Source organism: Alternaria alternata, assembly GCF_001642055.1.
Source record: "Alternaria alternata strain SRC1lrK2f unplaced genomic scaffold CC77scaffold_2, whole genome shotgun sequence".
NCBI lineage: Eukaryota > Fungi > Ascomycota > Dothideomycetes > Pleosporales > Pleosporaceae > Alternaria > Alternaria alternata.
In genome coordinates, this window is record NW_017306191.1 from 1395906 (window position 1) to 1416140 (window position 20235).

General features: G+C 51.1%; 6 protein-coding genes across 6 annotated transcripts; 3 read left to right on the forward strand and 3 right to left on the reverse strand.

The window, feature by feature from the left end:
- Nucleotides 1–682: 682 nt before the first annotated feature.
- CC77DRAFT_1005078 (mitochondrial carrier) lies at nucleotides 683–1775 on the reverse strand (the record flags this gene model as incomplete). The annotated part of the gene is made up of 4 exons (XM_018523319.1): nucleotides 683–1357; nucleotides 1409–1510; nucleotides 1563–1567; nucleotides 1625–1775. The coding sequence occupies 4 exons, from the start codon at nucleotides 1773–1775 to the stop codon at nucleotides 683–685; spliced, it is 933 nt and encodes a 310-aa protein (XP_018390896.1).
- A 300-nt stretch (nucleotides 1776–2075) lies between these two features.
- Nucleotides 2076–4135, forward strand: CC77DRAFT_330378 (phenylalanyl-tRNA synthetase mitochondrial precursor). The gene has a single exon (XM_018531265.1). The coding sequence runs from the start codon at nucleotides 2377–2379 to the stop codon at nucleotides 3712–3714; it is 1338 nt and encodes a 445-aa protein (XP_018390897.1). The 5' UTR covers nucleotides 2076–2376; the 3' UTR covers nucleotides 3715–4135.
- Nucleotides 4136–9399: 5264 nt separating this feature from the next.
- CC77DRAFT_330810 (hypothetical protein) lies at nucleotides 9400–11149 on the forward strand. Its single transcript, XM_018531269.1, has 2 exons — nucleotides 9400–10407; nucleotides 10458–11149. The coding sequence occupies exons 1-2, from the start codon at nucleotides 9535–9537 to the stop codon at nucleotides 10917–10919; spliced, it is 1335 nt and encodes a 444-aa protein (XP_018390898.1). The 5' UTR covers nucleotides 9400–9534; the 3' UTR covers nucleotides 10920–11149.
- Nucleotides 11150–12090: 941 nt separating this feature from the next.
- Nucleotides 12091–13942, forward strand: CC77DRAFT_1016442 (ribose-phosphate pyrophosphokinase 4). Its single transcript, XM_018524217.1, has 5 exons — nucleotides 12091–12451; nucleotides 12688–12779; nucleotides 12848–13220; nucleotides 13405–13759; nucleotides 13806–13942. The coding sequence occupies exons 1-5, from the start codon at nucleotides 12381–12383 to the stop codon at nucleotides 13878–13880; spliced, it is 966 nt and encodes a 321-aa protein (XP_018390899.1). The 5' UTR covers nucleotides 12091–12380; the 3' UTR covers nucleotides 13881–13942.
- A 2885-nt stretch (nucleotides 13943–16827) lies between these two features.
- On the reverse strand, nucleotides 16828–17874 carry CC77DRAFT_1028011 (endoglucanase E precursor; the record flags this gene model as incomplete). The annotated part of the gene is made up of 1 exon (XM_018526411.1): nucleotides 16828–17874. One exon carries the CDS (start codon nucleotides 17872–17874, stop codon nucleotides 16828–16830), a length of 1047 nt encoding a protein of 348 aa, XP_018390900.1.
- A 1067-nt stretch (nucleotides 17875–18941) lies between these two features.
- Nucleotides 18942–20104, reverse strand: CC77DRAFT_926987 (cytochrome C oxidase subunit I; the record flags this gene model as incomplete). Its single annotated transcript, XM_018533961.1, has 2 exons — nucleotides 18942–19656; nucleotides 19704–20104. The coding sequence occupies 2 exons, from the start codon at nucleotides 20102–20104 to the stop codon at nucleotides 18942–18944; spliced, it is 1116 nt and encodes a 371-aa protein (XP_018390901.1).
- Between the last annotated feature and the right edge of the window lie 131 nt (nucleotides 20105–20235).

The following is a 20235-nucleotide window of genomic DNA, read 5'->3' on the forward strand; positions in this document are numbered from 1 at the left end:
TGAGTGATTGATGTCAAACTGTGGAGGTGGACATCACCTTATAAGTGAACCAACACTCCCATATACCCATTGCTGCGGTATTCGGAGAACTTGGCGTTGTTACGTAGACCATAATATCTACCAGGATCTTAGACTGGAGATCGTCTCGTACGAAGCGGATACGCATGATTGTGGATTTGTGTCGGATTTTTGACAAGGTAGATGAACGGCGGTAAGGTTTCAGTCGGGCTGCGGTCCTGCCGCCGTACTGCACTTTCTACGGCCGTAAGTCATTCCATCACAACAGTCGCAGTATGGACACACGACCCACTATAAACTCACCCCGCCTAAAGGCATACGTCATGAATCTCCTGCATCCTACTCCTATTGACTTTTGAGTTCGTTCCGAACAGTGAGATTTTGGCGTCCAAGAGAGTTTGGTTTGGTTAATGTTTGTTAGGGAAGCACAACAGCGCGTTGAGAAACATTGTGGCGGAAGTGTATACTTCTCTTTGGGTTTCAAAGATTCGTACAGGCACAAATAAATCGTATATATATCGGCTGAAGTATCGAACCGTGGTCTATGATTTCGCGCCGCAAAATGCTGTCAGCGCCAAACGCCCGCCCATGTGGTATCATTCGTCTTGTCGCGTACCCCAAGATTGTATCAAACACATGCGTATCTATGCTGAGCCTCTTTTGCCTACTCAAGCTTCTTCAGTTGCCGGTAGACCTTCTTATGTTGCTCCAAAAACAAGAACGTGAGCACGGTGTGGGGTCCAACACGGATGAAGCTCGGTACCCAGCCCTTGAACATCCAACGGAATCCTTCTGCTCTCATAGTATCTGAAACAGTCTTTATGAGCCCAACGTTCTCGCTAGAGCTCATGACTTTCGTCTTGATGACATCTACCGGCGAGCATATCGTCGTAGCTACGAATCCAGCCAAGAACGATGCGGTGAAGTGTGTTGCGAGGTTGTCTTGCAGCGGCGTGTAATTCAGCAACACGCGCTTAAATCCATCGTATGTTGCTAGTTGACCCACAGTCATGAGCACAGCTCTTGACGAGTTGGGCCAGACGCCTTTCCACAGACTTGCTACTCCTTCTTCCCGCGACATTCGTATTATCCCGTCGATCGCATTCTTGTATCCTCGTCGCTTCTCTCTCGGTAATGCTGCATCATGTTGCATCCGTACATTCAGAATGTCTCCTGGGTTACCGGCGAAGCCTCCGAGAAAGCCTGATATAGAGGCCATGCCGACGAGTGTCAGGAACGAGGGTTTCGAGTCAGCGGTCGTCATGCGGTCTTTAAGGGCTTCGTAGACACCGAAGCGTGTCATGCTGTAGGTTCCTTGGCGAAGTTGGGCTGCGGATATCTGGTGTCGCATTAGCTGGAAACATGTGAAAAAAGACCCAAGACCACGTACGCCTTTGTACAGCCCCAGTGCCCCATCAGTCTTTATGACATGACCAAACATTTGCATCATGTTTAATCGTACGCCAGATGTCGCTTGTGTTTGTAACCGGACCTGAACGAGTGAGTATGTACGAATTGGCGCACGCGACAGCTGAAGAGGCTACCTTGACTGTTCAGACTATTAGCCAAATGTGCAATGTTGCATGCATAGCTGTGGGAGACTTACCAAGATCCAGCGGATGCGTAAAGAAAGTCGCAAAACAACTTGCGCTTCCACCAAACCAGAACGGATAATGTACCGGCGTCTTCTTGATAGGCTTCACATCCTCGCTCTTCCGCAGTTCAGCCACGCTCACTTTCTTAGTGACGTCCGCCATTTTCAAGGTGAAGGCTGCGCAGCGACAGCATGTGTAGTCTGCAGGGGCAGGGAAGCTGTCGCCTTAAAAGTCAGGAAGCTTGTGAAGCGTCGGTGGTAGTTGAGAGACCGAGAATTCGGCACGCGGACGTCATCGGCAAAACGTGCTGCCTCCGGATTTAAGCTCGGAGCTGGTGGGCAGGGCTTGGCGTCGCGTGCGGTTTTGTGGACGCCACGGTAAAGAGCGAACATCACCATCAAAGATGCGGATACCCCTTTCCTCTACGGCTCTTTGCCGTCAATTGTGCTGGAATGCCTCGCTGCGCATACCACGAAGCTCAGTGTCGCCTTGGCCGTCGCGTCATGCGGCGAGGCACAATTCTTCCGGTGAGTTTGTCATCATGTGATGCGGCTCCTAGCTTTCTGTACCGAATCAATCATAGTCACACCCATCGATACAAGATCCGGGATCTGTCGTATCAAAGATACCACTACCTTTATTCAGCTTGGTCGTCGTGCTTAGCTTGTATTCGAACGATGAACCGTATAGCATCTAAGTATGAACAGGAGCATTCCCAAAAGAGATCAAAATAGAAGGTCGGACATACCAAACTGACGAATGGATGAATACCCCTTCAACAATCCTTGACGCGGTAACAAGACGCCTGCATCTGCAACCAGATCACCCTTTGACCATCACACGGAAACTCATCGAGTCCCGGTTTCCAGGTTACAAGACTCATAATGACCTCTTTCCTATCGTCACAACTGGACAAAATTTCGACTCGCTTGGCTTCCCATTAGACCACATAGGTCGTAGTAGGACGGATACATACTACCTAAACAAGAACACTGTGCTACGAACACATACTTCAGCGCATCAAGCCGACACATTCCGCAACAACGAGAGCGAGGGGTACCTCATCAGTGCCGATGTATACCGAAGAGATGCGATTGACAGAAGTCATTATCCCGTGTTCCATCAGATGGAGGGAGCGCGAACTTGGGATCGCCAACAAGCAGAAAGAGAAGGCAAGACACTGGCGCAAGTCATCTGGGATGATGTGGAGAAGATTCCTAAGCACAATGTTGCAGTTGAAGATCCAAATCCTCCTTTTCATGCTGAGCGCAACCCACTTCAAACAGGTCACTCAGCAGAAGAGGCCGAAGCCATGGCAGCACATCTTAAACGCAGTCTCGAAGATATGGTAGTTACGGTTTTCAATGCTGCAAAGAGTGCTACAGATACGGAATCACCAAATGAGCCACTGAAGGTACGATGGGTAGAAGCCTACTTCCCCTTCACCTCGCCCTCGTGGGAACTCGAGGTCTTTTGGCAAGGCGATTGGCTCGAAGTCCTCGGTTGTGGCATCGTCTCACAACCCATCTTGAACAACGCCTCGGTCCCTACACGCATAGGCTGGGCTTTCGGTATAGGTCTGGAACGCATCGCTATGTTGCTCTACTCTATCCCAGACATACGCCTGTTCTGGTCAAAGGACAATCGGTTCTTATCGCAATTTAGTGAGCAGAAAACCATGTGCCGCTTCGTGCCCTTCAGCAAACACCCTGCATGTTTCAAGGATGTAAGCTTCTGGTTGAGAAGTAGTTCTAACGCTGCTGGTGGAGCCGTAGCGGTTCATCCACCTGCAGGAGGCATGTCAAACAACACGCCCACAACATCATCCGGTGCACCAATTCCACCAGCGGCTCCCGCGCCATCATCCTCCAGTTTCCATGAAAATGATGTGATGGAAATCGCGCGAGAGGTCTGCGGTGATCTAGTGGAAGATGTGCGTCTCACGGATGAATTCGTGCATCCCAAGACTGGACGCAAGAGCTTGTGCTATCGCATCAACTACCGCAGCCTGGAACGCACACTCACGAATGAAGAGACTAATGAGCTGCACGAGCGGCTGAGGGGCTTGCTTGTGGAGAGGCTGGGCATTGAACTAAGATAGCGTCGGTCGCGGAGGACTGTTACGGGGCATACGGTACGAGTTTGAGATGTACTGATCGGGAAGGCGGAGCTGGTGGAAATCCTTTTTGGTGTTGGAAAACGGTGCGGGAAGGAGCTCGCCGATATGGAAAAAGTAAGGATAGGAGAGGGTGTGAAGGCAGCACGGCCACGTGAAAGGTAGGGATGGCGACCATGGGATTCTACGATCTCGATCGCAATATGGAGTTTCCAGCGGAGTGAGTGTACGTGTGTGGTAAAGGGCGGAGACGAAGGGAACGGACGACTGCCGGATGTGTAGGTGTGTGTGCAGGAGAAGGGAACTAATGTCGGCTATCGACCCTTTCCCTCCTCACGGCGATGTCCACTGCATGAAGTGGTACTTTGTGGCAAAACTATGCACGACGTTCACATCCTCGGGACCCTAGCCACGATATCATCTGCCGTGCTGAATGCCCGACATGCAGAGCGAAGGAGCGGGCAACGGTTGCATGCTTGCGTCTTCTTGCTCGTATCTCGTAAACCTCGCAATGTACAATAGATGTGTAGAAACATGTCACCCCAGCGCAACTCTACTATAACGATATCTATTATTACATCTTGACAACTGGTACTCGGTACCGTTGGGTCCCATACTCGGTGCCTCCTTTCTGCATCACCGTTCTCTCTGGGTGTCCGCCTTATGCACGGCACCCCGCATACTCCGGTTAAGAAGGGAAAAAGCAGGGCACGCAAGTACCGTGCAGGAAAATCCTGTTTCCACACATAGCTAAGGCATCTTTTTGCGCATGAACGTTTGACAACACTACACTACGCTTGATCTTGGTGATGGGGCAAAAATAGTACCATGTCAGCAAATGCGTGTCTCATGAGGTGCTCGCCCAATATGCGGGAAGCAATATGGTTTGCACACATCAAGTTCAATGTATCTGCAGGCTGCAAGCTGGTGGGGCACAAGGACCCTGTTCAATCCTTCAATCCAGAAAGACCAGATTCGACACGGGATGCGCCGTTCAAACCTACACATGCACACACAATCCGTCACCTGCAGTTAGTTGCGGGATTTCGAGTACCAAACCCTAATTGCCACGGCGCCAGCGGCTTGCTCACTTCCCTGGAAACGAACACATCGCTAGCTAAACTAGCTCAACGATCTGAAGACGACATCTTGTCTTTTTGCATCTAAGTTTGGCGCAGGTTTGGTGTAAGTTTAGTTTGCTGACCAGCGACACTCCTAAATTCCGAATTCCGAAGCTAGAAGATGCGCGGGATAGAGCTTCTAGCTGCCGTTCCAAGGTGCTAGGAGGATACTCCGGAGAAAGAAAAAAGGGCCGTACGAGTCTTAAAATGGCGGGCTTTTTGGCGTCTTAGGGGTTTCTTGCTTGTGTAGGGGAAAGTGTGGCGGGTGCTTGCGCAATTTTGCTGTTGCTTTTGCGCCTCAGGCTTCCACGCGTCTTCGAGAAGCTGTTTCTCGTAAGCTTGCCTGTGCTTTAGTATGCCAAGCGGCTTTAAGCTCTACTTTGCTTTGTACATCGTCGATTTCGTGAATCTCCTTTCTTGCTGTGTGGCCACCTATGCTCCGCTCGGAATCATATTCTTTGTGTCAGATCAGCCTCCAAGAGACGTGGATACGTGTTGACAGTGTTGTGGGCCCACATTTGCAAATTCCGCACGCTATACGAGGTGTTCACATCCCTATACCATGACGATGAGTGTCTCCAATGATATGGTACTGCATGACAATGCCTATTCCAAGTGACCTACCGCCGAACTTACTCAGAGCGGCGTTTTGCATCTGCTGTACAATGTAGCATAGCCGAGCGGCTGCTAAGGGAGGTCGACGATCAAGCTGTGATCGCGATCTATATCGTAATTCACCACCAGGAGATGTCTCATACATGGGTGATCGTAGTTGAGGCGTATACTGACATGGATTCCCCGCGAAAACCGAAAGTGCCGAAAAGAATGGCTCACACAAAGTAAGGCGATGTCGTTGATGGAGAACCACCAACGGGGATGTATGTTGTTGAATACTGAGCGACAGTAAGGGGTCGATATTTGTTTTTCTAAGTCAGAAGTGTAGACTCTGGATTTGTGATTGATGCGAGGCAACGATCCGTTGTAAGCATGCAAACCCTATGGGATTTTGAGCATCAGTACGAGAGTCAAGCTTTTCAGTCTGGCTCTACTTGCCAGTCATGTTACCCTAACGTCTTTTATCGTATCACTCGGCGTCACAATGATTTTCCGTGAAAGATGCCGGAAATAAAATCAAGTCATTACCCGAGGTACTGATCAATCCATTTGTCTGGCTCTGATATAGCAAGAACATTCTCCAAGCCGAGCATGTTCGGTGTCTTTGTGTGGCTGTTGAGTGTATGATTTGAGTGGGGCCATATGTGCATTAAGCTCGCGTCATGACAGAAGCGACATTTGAACACAGACGTTTTTTGCTTGGAATCGCGAAATGCCCAAATTACTCAAGGTGTACGTCGGAGATGATGGTAATGAAGATCCGCAGTAGCAATGCGGTCGCGATTACTACAATGATGTGCCGTGTATGTTCAACTCGTATCTCGGTTACGGTACAACTCGCGGCGGGTTTGGTCATGGAATGACTCGAAAAGACAAGTCAATGGGTTCGGCGCAATATCGCAAGGCTATGACGGACAGTCTCCGTATGATGTTTGATCGGAGACAGGCCTTGTGTTTTTCCTTGGTGATCAAGCGACGCGTGCCGACACCCGCGCCTTAGATGATGGAGTGGCGCGCTCTCGAAACAATCGGAACCGGCACACGTTCACCAAAACAAACACACAAGTTGTCGACTTGACCCAGCAATCCTAACGAAGGATTTAATGTTCGTATGCACGTCGATGTGAATTGATGTAAATCCATCTACTTTCGATCAACTAGTGCTGTTGCGCGAGGTGACCTAGCCGTCATGGACCAACTGTTGCTGCATGGTGAGCATCGTTCGTTGCCTGCGAACCGACCGAATGTGACCAGACGCAGTCCCCACTCAGAACAGTTAAGAGCCACACTAGGATAAGCCAAGACGACCCCTTTCAGGAAAGGTGGTCCAGGCAAAAGTCTGAGCAGCAAGATGAACCGCACACAGAAGTTGCTTTTGATAAGGAACAGGAAAGAACGTAACCGCATGTGGTGCAAAATCGGATGATAATGACTCTGTGAAAAAGTTGGTGGCCCTCATGCAGCAATTCCTTGCTGACACTGGCCCGTTCACTGCATCGCTTGGCGTGAAGTCGGAAAGCACTTGCATGCGAGCGGAGCGGGAAGCCGAAATTGAGTAGCGCAGCGTACCCAGTCATAGTTACATGCATATTGACATGATGAAGCTTTGTCGTTGAAGACAGCAACGTCGCTATCATCTCGACCAGATGTCAAAGACGGTGGGCACATATGTCTTTGCATGATGTTTCGTGGGGGTCTAACGCTCGGCTACGGCATGTGATGACCAGCCACCGCACGGATAGTAGAGTGAAACGGCGTACCAGACTCGGGAGAAAGAGGCAGATGCGGATTGACGCAAGTCGTATCCAGAAGTTGGAACTCTAGAGCGGCCCACGGCAGACAGCGATCGCAGCAGAAGGCGCAAGGCGGGTCTTTCAGATTCGCGCTCGTGATCGCGTCGGCGTCGGCGTCGGCATGGCAGAAGCAAGTCAACACGCAGTTCGCGTCTAGGAATGGAAGAGCTAGGCATGCACGAGTATAGTGCAAAGTTTAAAGATGGAGAGACAGCGTCGAGGGCCCACGGGCAGCTTGGACCTCTCTTGATCCCACGCAACCGTCGAGGGTAGTTGGCAAGTGAATATGTAGCGAATGAGTTAGTAACAGTGCGGTATTAACACGAGGCACGTTCGCCATACGAGACTCTGCTATGTTTTCCTCACACTAACTGAATTTTTTTGGGCAGCTGTCGCATACGCTTAAGCGACGGATGACGGCTATAAGCCTATAAGACTGGACCTCGCCTATAACTGCTGCGTGGGACATGGTGGCTCTATTTGCCCGACTCTCTTTGGGATGACGGTGGAAGTGATCGGAGGGGAACGACGGCTAGACGTGATCGTCTTCGTCTCGAGTGTTCGCTAGGAGGGCGCCCAAACCTGAGTGTCAACAGGGGAAGCAGTGTCGGTGGAATATGCCGTCTTTCTCACGATATTTGGCCGCTCGTATGAGCTGAAGGTTGAGTGCTAGTAGTGGAGCAGATGCTCATACCAGTGTTAAAGGGTCGCACCAACGCATGCGATAAGCTTTGAGCGTCATCGTCTAGAAAAGCTCGTAGTATTTACGACTCGCGGCGGCTGCTGCTGTGCCGTGATGACCCTGTTTCCGGCCCAGGGTTGCCACGAGGCCGCTTCCGCAACCAATGACTAACCCCTGCTAGTTCTAAACGTTCGCTTCGCACCTGCCTTGTTCCTGAGGCGCACCTTCCTCGCTCCTGCCCCGAACTCACCAACGTTCTCGCGGCATGGCGGAGAGGCGCGCACCGTCTGCACAACCTCACCGAACTACCATCGAGTCAATTGCACTACGACAGCACAGGGCACATGTTTTCTTCTCAACAACACGTCCTTCACAAGCGCGCATCACCTCCTCACCAGTAGCCAGGGCCATTATTCAATCGCCAGCGGCCCTCTGCTGCCTCTCCCTGCTGCCCACCTGGTGGGCCGGCTTTCCTACCGCTTTGGTGCAAATCACCGGCATTGATAAACCACCTGGCAATTGAGCAGCCGGTCCGTAAGAGTAACGATAGATGATGATGGCCGATATGCTGCATCAGGTCCGCTTTACATTGCGCTAGACGCGAGCACCTGATGCTTCACACCAGCTCTGCTACTCGCCTCCGCACTATCCTGCAGATCGACATGTTGCAACCAAAAGGCACCATCCGTCGCGACCATGCGCTGTGCTCGATGCTAAGGGTGGTGCCGCTGCGCACATCGTGCAGATCACCCTAGGCATTAATTGCGTGACGATATAGCCTACCCCACGAATCGCCAGACATGCGAGGTTAGGCCCGCGTTTCATCCAGCTCCCACCAACCCCATCTAGGACGCGCCCCGACAGCCTAGATAGTTTTGCTGTTATTGGTACTTTGCCTTTGCAGGGGCTCTCCTCGTTGCTGCAGGTATCAACACTAGTGCCTGTGAGCCACACTTAACCCGCTGCAGTGTCTTTTTTACCACATACATGCAGGGAAAGCCTTCATGTTTGACGTGCCCGCCTCCCGAGTCTCACCAACCTTGTACTTCAGACAGTGAGCCACGGCAACCTCAAACGTCCGTCATGGCACACATTGCCAATTGCATGCGCTCCGATTCCGACAAGTCTTCTGTTTATATAACTCTAGAAACGTCCTCCAGGATGGTAAGCCACTCAGCTCCACTCTCCATTGCAATGAACTATCATTTGCCCCGACGTTCACGCTCACTCAGAGATATTCAGGCTGCCAGAGATTCCCAATCGCCAAGTGCTTCTTCCCACACCAAGAGTCCTTCGCTAGCAGCCCTACATCAGCCTGCTGCATCCAAGTACCAACTCTGGCCTTCTGCAAAAAGCCCAGTAGGATTGTCTAAGCCAAACCAATCTTCGGACAAGTTTGCCGCCCTTTCTGCTGGCCGATCTTCTACATCTCTTAGTGATACAGCCGTGCTGCCAGAGAGCAGTCTACCCTTTTGGCAGCGAACTGGATCCTTGTCAAGAAGAAGAAAAGTCAGTGTGCCCGAGCTTGGAAGCACTATGACTACTGTACAAGAGATGTCCATCGACTCCCGTAAGTTTCTCCTCAAATTCCACAATGTTCGAACGATTGCTTACAATGTCATCAGCGACCATCCCTGGGAGGCCACCCCTTCGTAAGCTCTCATACGAAGCTTTTGGCCATGAGAGATCGTGCAGTGCTCCGGGTACTAACTGGAGGACCGGACCTTTTGGGGATGCAATGATGGCTTGCGTAACAGGTCCTTCTCACGTTCCAGCTCAAATCATCAACGCCCCTCCTTCTTCTGATTTACCCAACGCCTCCGGAAGACCACTTTCTCCTATCCTTAGTCCTGGTGCAACACCCAGACCCTACCTCAAGGTCCAGACCGCCAGTATGGATGAAGAAACCCGTCCACAAGTACCACCTAAATCACCCGCTGTCGAGCGTAAAACTTCACCAGCCCCGCTGATCCTCAACTCGAAGACAAGTCGGCCACAAATGACAACTCCCGCCTCGACGACTTCGGGAGGTAACACACCATTGAGTGCGATGGACCTTCGAAGATCGCCCAATGGTAGTATCCCACTGCCTACTCCACCGTCGACTTTTACCAATCCTTTCTATGCATCCTCACCTGCATCCAACAGAGGTTCGCCACGCACCGAGAGGAGAGATCCTATCGCAACACAATCGTTAGCTCACAATCGAAACATGTCAGAGTCGTCGATCATGGAAAGAGGCCGACCTAAACGACGCAACAGCAAGAGAGAACGCAGCAGGACTGTATCAGAGGCCGACGGTGCAGAAGCTATCCCAGACTCTTGGAAGCTGCCCGAAGGCATGCGCGTATCAGAGGCTGCGAGACGAATGAGTGATGCCGACAAGAAGCTTCTTCACAAACAGGCATACGATCAGGCTGGCAATTTTGAGGTTCTGCACAAACGCGATGTAGCATCATTATCGAGAGTAAGCTCTTTACATCCTTGTCAAATCGACTAAAGCTGACATCGCTACAGGAACTCAGAGCTCTCGACGAGCGCTGCGATTACCTCCGAAAGACCTACAAGTCTTTGCGAGCGGGTCGCCAAAAGCTGCACGGTCGTATGATCGCTTATCTCAGGCGCGGAGAAACAGTCATCTTTTCACGCGAATCACTCCTCAAACAAGAAGAGGCCCTAGCCGAGCTGGACATTTCGATCGACGAGTTCATCCTGAAACTTGAGCAGGCCGAAAATCGCCGCTTGCGACTTCGGCAAAAGTTACTTGAGCATGTCGCTGCTGCTATCGTGCTCAACCCTAGCGCTCGGGACCAGGTAGCCGAAACTACACCACCACGAAGTCCTGTAAAGGTCGATAGCCCTTCTCGACATCAACGAAAAGAGACCGAGTCAATCAAAATTTACGCCGATGGCCACGTTCTAAATCTCTTCTCTGACATCGAGAAGGCCATCGGCAAGATGTGCGAACAGACATGCTAAGGGCCTCATGAGAAACACATCTTCTATTCCACCAACTTCGATACCCTCTTCCTTGCCTTTGACGGCCTATCATTAATTTCTACCTCTGGACATCTCACGACTTCATTTATTTGTACCATAACGACCTGAGCACACGCTCCTCTTACCGCTATCTCTTCTATCTTTCTGGACTGGCTCGACTTGACGTTTGTGTACACAAAGGAACGATTACATCATCGACATTCTGCTTTATCGTATACGTTGGCATCTATACCCAAGCTTTTGCCCATCCTTTCAGTTTTTTTCCAAGTATTCTTTTGCACATCAATACTTTCTCTTACATCACGATGTCAAAAATGGCGATGACCATGCCGGGGTGGCGTTTCATGTTTGAGCTTTGACAAGGGCAGGACGCTGTTGTGGCGTACCATGTATGTATCTAGATACCACCTGCAGGGGTGGATGAATCAAGAATGACATCTCAAGTCAAACGTTTCAGTCTTCTTCCAGTATTTCTTGTGGCACTGATCCTGCCCAGAACCAGACTCGAGACATCGTCATGCCTCGAGCACACGGCTTGAACCTGGTACGAGATATCACACTGACGACCCTGGTAGGTACGGCGCCCAGCTTCCTTCTTCTGGATAGGCCTGCGACAGCAACTGTCACGACGATAGTAAGTAATTTGCCCATAAGTACAGCGGAGCAAGCGGTACTTTGCGCGACAGGAATTGTGTATTCTAGAGCTCAAATTGTTTCATTGAACTACGTACCGCACGTGGCCAGGCTGGAGCCCTTGTGATAACATGGCCATTATAGTCTGTTTCAACGGGGGCATCGCAACGCCTTGAAAGGTGCCCAATGAAACGGAAATACGGTGGGGCAAGAACATGAGAGGGGACTTTGCCCAGAGTATCGTTTCTATAGGTTACCAGGGGGTCTATACGTGCTACGCGAGGCTGCACGCACATCCGCGCAGCAGTCATATCAATTTTCTTGATCCCACCCTTGTTTGATTGAACCAGCTTTTGCAGGTTTCGCGAGAAACATGGCAGCAAGAATTGAGGACCCGTCCGGAGATGGAGGACACGCCTAGAACACCCCGCGAGCTGGACACGGATCTCGGCCGCCGTCAAGTTTCAGAAGGCGACTAAATGACTGTTGGGTACATCCCAACACACGGCACGCATCGAGTATCCGACCTGAAAGACCAGATGTATATTTGCCGTTTAGCAGAGATGAGCTCTCTTTGAAGGCGCGAAAGTGGATTGTGGTCGAGATGCCGCAGATAAGTGTAATCGGTGGGGTCGGCTTGCTCTGCCGCGGTAGGACTATCCAGAGTCTTTGTGCCGGCGCCACCTTTCTCCGATCCTTCTCCGCACGGGCCGTTGCCCGCGTTTTTGCGCGAAAAAGTTCACTCTTTGGGCGACGACGTGACGAGTTTCAGAAATCGACATATTTCCCGCCATTACTCTCACCACCATGGCTACCAACAGCATCAAGTTACTGACCGGCAATAGCTATCCTGAGCTCGCAGCTCTAGTAGCTGATCGGTACGTTCAAGTTCTTACCTCTTGACGCTCTTTGAGGCTACGACTTGGCATGCACATGCCCAACGGTTGTCACGCCTTCATCACTACCACCACGCAACAGATATAGCTATCACCAGGCTTGCAAAGCTATAGAGCACATTTTTAGACGACCATATCATTTTTTCTTTTTCGAGAGTCAAAACAGGGTGCTCGACTGTCGCGCACCTGCTCGAGCAAGATCGCTAACGGAATCACAGACTTGGAATCGAGCTCACCAAGATCCTCGTGCTTCAATACTCGAACCAGGAGACTTCCGTGACTATCGGAGAGTCGGTCCGAGACGAAGATGGTATGCATCATCTTTCTCTGGGAGCGAGCACCAACGTGTCCGGCTTTCCTCAGCTTACCATAACGCAGTCTTCATCCTGCAATCTACGCCACCAGGCGATATCAACGATGCGCTCATGGAGCTGCTGATCATGATTAATGCGTGCAAAACGGCTTCTGCTCGCCGCATTACTGCTGTGATTCCAAACTTCCCTTATGCTCGCCAGGATAAAAAGGACAAGTCACGCGCGCCTATCACGGCAAAACTCATGGCAAACATGCTTCAAACTGCTGGTTGCAACCATGTCATCACGATGGACCTCCACGCCAGCCAGATTCAGGGCTTCTTCAATGTGCCTGTAGACAACCTCTACGCAGAACCGAGTACGCTCAGATGGATTCGTGAGAATCTGGACGTCAAGGACTGTGTTATTGTCAGCCCAGATGCAGGAGGTGCAAAGAGGTAAGATCACGCCACATACGTTCGCCAAACACTGGTTCGACTATCTGGTGCCGAGTGCGAGAGTGCGCAACCATGCAACGGTGCAAACTCAAGACCCTGAAGCGTTCCCTTGTGCCATGTTGGAGCGTCGGACTGCTCTCCGCACCACGGCTTCGAGAAGGTACTAGTGCTAATGCATTTTCAGGGCAACTTCGATAGCCGATGGCTTGAACCTTGGCTTTGCCCTCATTCACAAGGAGCGAACACGCCCGAATGAGGTTTCGCGAATGGTTCTGGTCGGAGATGTACGAGGCAAGACGGCCATCCTGGTCGACGACATGGCCGACACATGCGGAACGCTCGTTAAAGCGGCGGACGTGCTGATCTCCGAGGGTGCAAAGGATGCGCTCGCAATTGTCACACACGGCATCCTGAGTGGCAACGCCATCGAAGCTCTCAACGGCAGTAAACTCAAGAAGATTGTTGTCACCAATACCGTACCTCATGAGGATAAGAAGGAGCTGTGCGATCGTATCGAGACGATTGACATCAGTCCTACTGTACGTAACTCATGCCTTCGAAGATTGCCGCTCTAACAACAAACAGCTTGCCGAGGCCTGCAGGCGTACCCACAATGGCGAGAGTGTTAGTTTCCTCTTCAAGCACGCGCCTGTCGACTAAGGAAGACGCTACCGTTCTACCAACGGCAGTCCTTTAGCATATGAATTAACGGCGTCACGGGCGGTATAGGCGTTAGGATCAACATCACGATATGAACTATTCTTCACACGACAGACATGATGAGTCTATGAAGATCTGCAGATCGCCTTTCAGATCACGCAACTAGTAGTGAAGCCACTGCTGCAGCACGTGGCGTCGCACTAAGTGCATAAATTAAATTGCACGTTTCTATAACATCCTCTTCCCGCTAAAACGTATGGCAGGTGCGTCTAAACTAAATCCGCTGTCAGCCGGGTTTGACATGTTGGCGCCAAAGGACGCCATGGTGAGGCACTTGTCTAGTCCGTCACGTTGCGTGATGCGAGCTACCAGGTTAGTCTGCTTTTAGCCCGGAGCAGTTCAAACTTTATGTCATCGTCAAACTACATACTACCATCCGCAAGGAGGTTTCACGGCTTACAGGATCTCTGTGATCAGTACCCTGCATGTTGAGTACGAATGATTGATCGCCGCTAAATATCGCTTGCGGACGTCTAGTGGCACCATGCATACGCGACGTATTGGTCTGCATGGTGATAGTCACAGCATGCAGCCACAGTCAGCGCCCGCGAACTGACATCAAACGATGATCGACGAACTCGCGTAGGTGGGCATTCCGGGCTAGTGTTCTCCGACAAGTTTGCTCGCCTCCGCTACCTCCAGACGCTCCACATATCACAACGAGCATACCCGGACGGAGATCGTGCAATCAAGACTCGGCGGACTCCGTGAGCTCCACTTCCCACTACTCAGCGGTTTCCGTTCCCATAACTCGAGTCACATCATGAGTAATCACACTAGATTTTTCCGAGTCAAGATGCCTTTATTTCCTGAAGATCTCCTACGACTGCCGGAGCTATTCAGAGACCTCAAACCATCTTGGAGATCACGATTCCCACTTGAACCATTTTGATCTTCCGCTCCGACCCGATGCGTGACTAAGTTTATCTTGTGGGTTGACCGGAAAGGCGATCTGGGGACTTCCGAGAAAGATGGGCTTTTAAACTTTCAGGTTTCACGATGTCGGCCTTCATTGGCGCCGCATGTGCCGATGCCGAAGTTCAGCCACTGCGGTAGCATGTCTAGTGTGTGGCTGAAGAACTACGTGTAACCTGGGAAGCCACCGCTGCTTGTCTAGAAAAGGACAGATCCGAGCGATGCGGTGAAGTATGAGTTAGCTCGTAGCTATAAGTCTGCAAGCGGTTACAGAAGTAGACGACCGAGTTGTGCAACTATACTAAGCACACGATCATGGATCGTGATCAACATGTGAGTCTGAGAGAATTTTGTTCAATACGACATGAACGAGGAAACGAAAAGTTTGCCCATGAGCAGGAGATCGCCCCATCTATACGCCCTTTTACTCAGTCGGTTGACTCCTGCACTTTATGCGATGCTTGCTTTCCAATTCACTATTTTCATACACATGCTTTCAGCCGAAGCTGATGTTTATGTCTAAAAACCCCCAAGCGCACCCCTCTGTATCCACGAAGGGAACTGCACGCCGCGCAGTCAAACAAGCTATAGTAATCCACTCCTCCTCCCCTCCTCCATACATGTCCGGGAAAGTTTTCGGCACCCCGAGCTGCCTCATAGATTTACATAGTCCGAGTCGTCGCATCATGTATTGTACCGTATGCATACAAACAAGTAAGCAGGCTTCAAAGGTCCAACGACCGAGCAAAGCACAAGGGTCCCGTATCAGCCATCGCTCGAGCGAAAATCAGCGTCAGAAGAAAGCTTCAGCGCAACGATCATATGCACATACCCCCAGCCCCCCATGTCTCGCATCGAACATCACTCCTTGCAAATGGTAAAACCCCGCGTCCAAAAACCAAAAGTATAAAACCCTCCTCCCAGCGGTCCGAAAACAAACCCTATGTTGCGCAATTCAGCTGTACGACACATCCCACTCCACCGGGTAAAAATGCCTCGTTACGAGTAACATCTCAAAATACTGGAAACTGGGCAAGGGTTCATGTACTGTGATACAAACAGCCTTGCGGTCCGAAAAGGTGAACTCTATCATGCGATTTGGACCCTGAGGCAAGATTCGGGTCTAGTCTAGATCCATATCAGATAACGGCCCGAATAGGCAAAGTTTATGGAGAGACTGGGAAGGTGACGCGCTTTTGGGGGCGTGCGGAGCACAGGTCGTGATTTGTAAATACTAAGCGAAGGGGTGGGGGTTCAAAGTCGGTGTGGTTTGATGTACGCCCAGAGCGTGCGACGCGGGAAGGTGAGGTAGTATCGCCAGTGGCTTGGCAGCTGATGTAGGATTTATCTTTGTGAAAAGTCTGGTTCTCGGACGCTCAAGATTTGAATAGTTGGCGTGGTATTCTTTCCAGACATGTATGGTGCATAGACACTAGGATGATGGTCGGGTGAATGGTTAAACTATCGGTATTGGTGAGAAGCTATACGTCGAACCCACAGTGTTTGCCAGTAGTTGTAGTAACGTTACACTTTACAGATACGTGACCCTTTTAGGAGTAGCATCTGTGAGTTAATTCGCGCTGCAAACATGCACCAGTTTGTGCGATCCATCTCGTCCATTCAGTGACAAGAGTGGCATGCGCCTAGACGAGCAATTCGTCGTTGGTCTACCTACACCATTTTCTTTATCTATTCGCAGGTATACGAAGAGGTAACTTGAGCTTCATTTGCTAAGTCTCAAAAGAATTCAGGTCGTATGCAGTGGATACAAAATATCTAGGCATACACTGTGGCCATTATCATACAGTACTACTCAACAGCATTTTGTTCATATCGCAGCACTAACATGTTGATCACAGCAATCAAGCAACAATGTACGTAGTAGTTATAGGAGATTTACATTCGCTCACAGTCCTCAAGCAGCTATGTTTTCAAAGCACTGCGCTATTCTTATCCGACTCTTGTCCGCCTCTTACCAACCTAGCTCACCAGCAAGAGCTTTAGCCAAAATTTCCGCCATCGCCGCATGCGTCGCCGCATTAGGATGATAGTCACAACCAACATCTGAACCTTGACTCGGGATATCCACTAGGCTGATGCTCGTGCTGTTTTGGAGTTGCGCAATAGCAGCATTCAGCGCGTTCTTCTGTGTAGTCTTCTGCGCATCTTGAGTGGAGGGATACCCGTCGTTGAGCATAGGCGAAGTCAGAAGGAAGAATGCAGCGTCTGGGTAGTGTTTCTGGATTGTCTTGACAAAGTTTACCATGGCGGCGGTGTACTCTGCTGGGACGATGGGATCCCGGATGCCAGTTTGGTAACCAAAGTCGTTGGTGCCGAGATTGATAACCACGGCGTCTGGTGTGGCGTTGGCGGGGAATGTGTAGCTATTCAAGGGGTCGAGAGCCCCGTACCGAGTCCAGCGCTGAGGCATAATGTCGCTGGTGTCTGGGGTTGGAGAGACGTAGTTCCTCGTCAGGCCGATGCCGCTCCAAGCGATGATGTCGTAGTCGGCATTCAACGCATCTGCGGCGAGGGCAGCATAGGTCTTGGGGTTGTTTTCAACTGCGGCGGTGTTCACGCATGGGTTCACGCCGTCGAGGCCATATCCCACAGTAATAGAGTCGCCAATGACCTGAATCTTGCGAGAGGAGTACATGTCCGGACCGAATGTGCCATCCGTGGTGATGTTACCAACAGAGATGGTGCCGAAGAGAGCCTCAGATCGTTTACGCAATTCGACGGTGTGGTTGCCGTTCCGGAGGCCAGCGGGTGTTGTGATGGAGGTACCATTTACGTCCGGGATGACAGTCGCCACACCGTCGATGGTCAGCTGAGCACTGTTGGTACCAGTCGTAGCTTCGATTTCTATACTAGCCGATGAGCCTGTGAAAGTGAAGGATACGCCGGTTCCAGGCCATGTCAGTTCTCGAGTATCCGGATTAACGCGTCCGAGAAATCTTTCGGCAGTGACAAGGTCGATAGCAGCCAGTAGTACAAACGGAGAGATGGTGAGCTTCATGACGATGGATAGTGAACGGGTGCGCAGTGCATCACGGAGACGCATCTACGGGCATATAAATACTATACAGCATTGTGGTTGAGCCTCCAATCTAACACGGAAGACCGTTCCTAGCTTCGTGCAAGTAGGAGTCAGTTCCGACGCTACCTGGATCGTGGGTTCGGCATATATTACGTGCTGTATGGGAAAACCGGGGTAAGCTCTCAGCGAAGATCTCGTTCTTTCTACAGCCGCAATAATACGCCGTGTGGCAACACTATGATTGGCTAAGCGATACCTGTATGATGTAGTGCATGACACTAGAAGAATGCGTAGCTATAAACATTAAAACAATGCGGGGATATAGTGGTGAGCGTATGGCAAGAAGAAGATTGTAATGACGATCGCGGATGAACTGACTGGTACACTAAGCTTGAACGGGAGTGGTGCGGGAGACATAATTTCCACGAACGAAGGCTGCTCTCATCCATTTGTCCGAAGACACGACTCACAAATATGAAGACTAGAATATTGAGACAGCATGGGTGATGCAGGATCATAAGAGACGTCAAGATGGGTTGGGGATGGAACCTGATTGTGGGCAAGCGCAGAGCCATCTGCCACAACAGCAGGGAATCTTGAAGTTGGTATCAACGATACTTACCAACAGAGAGCTCTATAACCATGATTTTATGGCTGAGTTGTTGAAGTATTCCGATAGATATATCTTCTTCGACGTGAGCCTTGGCCACTCCTCCATCACGCTCCTGTTCATCACAACGGAAGTAGAGAATTGAACAGTGAGTATGGTTTCTAGAAGATGTGCGATGACGAATGAGATGGGCGGTCTCGAGGACGCTTCCCTTGATCTATTCTGCTAAAACATGATAGTTGAGTACAATAATAGTGACAAGTCCTCTCCGTGGTATCATTCGCGCTCCGTTGACGCAGTGCAAACAAGGCGCTGTAACGCTGACAAGACGCCGCCGCAATGCATCGAGTCCAATTGCACCAAACTTTTGTGATGGTCTAATAAAGCGCAGGAATCAAAGAGATCTGAGATAAGATGGAGATAGAGGACGAGCGTACTATGACGCCGTCGGCCTTTCTGGTATTTCATGTCGTTCGGGTTCGTATGTCGTCTCTCCTAAGGATTCCGTAGGTCCAGAGACAGAAGGTGCTGATGGAGCAGCAGCACTTGGGCCTCGAGATGCCGCTGCGTTCAATCGCGCATTCAGTGCTTCCAGAGCCAGAGCACGTCTCCTCTCTGCTTCTACACGGGTTGATCCACCGCGACCCCCCCTGCTGTTGGGGTTCATGATGCTTGGGAGACCTCCTTCGGCACGGGCGCTTGCCTGTTCGTTGCCCGCATCGATGTCTCGATCTGAGAAGGGCGTGCACACTTTGAGTGATACCAGTGCGTTGTAGATGCCGTCGGAAAGTGCGCCAACGGGTGTTTGTATGGGTTCCGGGAAAAAGTGAGCAAAGGAGAAGGTGTCTGAGGCGTCGCCGCGGATGACGGATCCGTCGCCAGTTGCCGTGGACGATAATGATGGGCTTATGCGGTAGAAGCGAAGGTAGATCCAAGCAGTGAAGAAGCCGAAGTATGCTAGAAACATGGCCGTCTCAGTACCCAGTATCATGCCAGAGATTGTGTTGGCGAGGAGAAAGATGGCGGGGAAGTGCTTGACGCGCATGCGGATGAGGCCTTTGGCGATGGCAACGGTGTGTTCGGGGACGAGCTGCTTGAAGGAAACGAGAAAGCCAGCTTGGATGGCAATGCCGCCGGAGATTGTGGTATGTCTGGACGGCGTCAGTACAAAGTACAGGGAGGGGTATGGTCTACTCACAAGATGGAACCTTTGCTCGTGAGGAGGAAGCCAACCATGTAGAGCAAGTATGTGAGGACGTTGGGTATCATGGCCACGAAGAGCATGAACTTGGTGAACTCGTGTGACGCCCATGCTCTTTCCAAATAGCGTCCGCCGTAGAAGACGGTGAGTGCGGTGGTGACGAGACCCAGGACATTCTGCTCCACGACCGTCGCCAATGCAAACACCCATGGATACCAAGGCACCGAATAACCAGGGACTATGGTGAGCCACGGCACGCCATTGCCCACGCCGATGATTGGCTTCTCGACCTTTTCCACCCAGTCGGCGTGTGGACGCAGTGCGAAGTTTATGAGCGTAAAGAATACGACGGCAGCGAGCACGCCCCGAGTCAGCGGGGGTAGGTTGATCCGGGCCATGGCGGGAGGTGAGAGGGCAGCCGGGAGGGGAGGAGAGGAGGAGGAGAGGAGGGTCGGCCCGGGGGATTCCAGACGGGTGGTGGAAGTGGAGAGGGTGAAGGAAGGCAGCTGGCAGGGATCAGCAACGCTCG

Bases quoted from the DNA above. Each gene is read 5' to 3' on its own strand.
- CC77DRAFT_330378 (XM_018531265.1), top strand. From the start codon at position 2,377: ATGAATACCCCTTCAACAATCCTTGACGCGGTAACAAGACGCCTGCAT.
- CC77DRAFT_330810 (XM_018531269.1), top strand. From the start codon at position 9,535: ATGTTCGAACGATTGCTTACAATGTCATCAGCGACCATCCCTGGGAGG. The intron at 10,408-10,457 runs GTAAGCTCTTTA...ACATCGCTACAG, and splicing joins ATGTAGCATCATTATCGAGA to GAACTCAGAGCTCTCGACGA.
- CC77DRAFT_1016442 (XM_018524217.1), top strand. From the start codon at position 12,381: ATGGCTACCAACAGCATCAAGTTACTGACCGGCAATAGCTATCCTGAG. The intron at 12,452-12,687 runs GTACGTTCAAGT...ACGGAATCACAG, and splicing joins GCAGCTCTAGTAGCTGATCG to ACTTGGAATCGAGCTCACCA. The intron at 13,760-13,805 runs GTACGTAACTCA...AACAACAAACAG, and splicing joins CGATTGACATCAGTCCTACT to CTTGCCGAGGCCTGCAGGCG.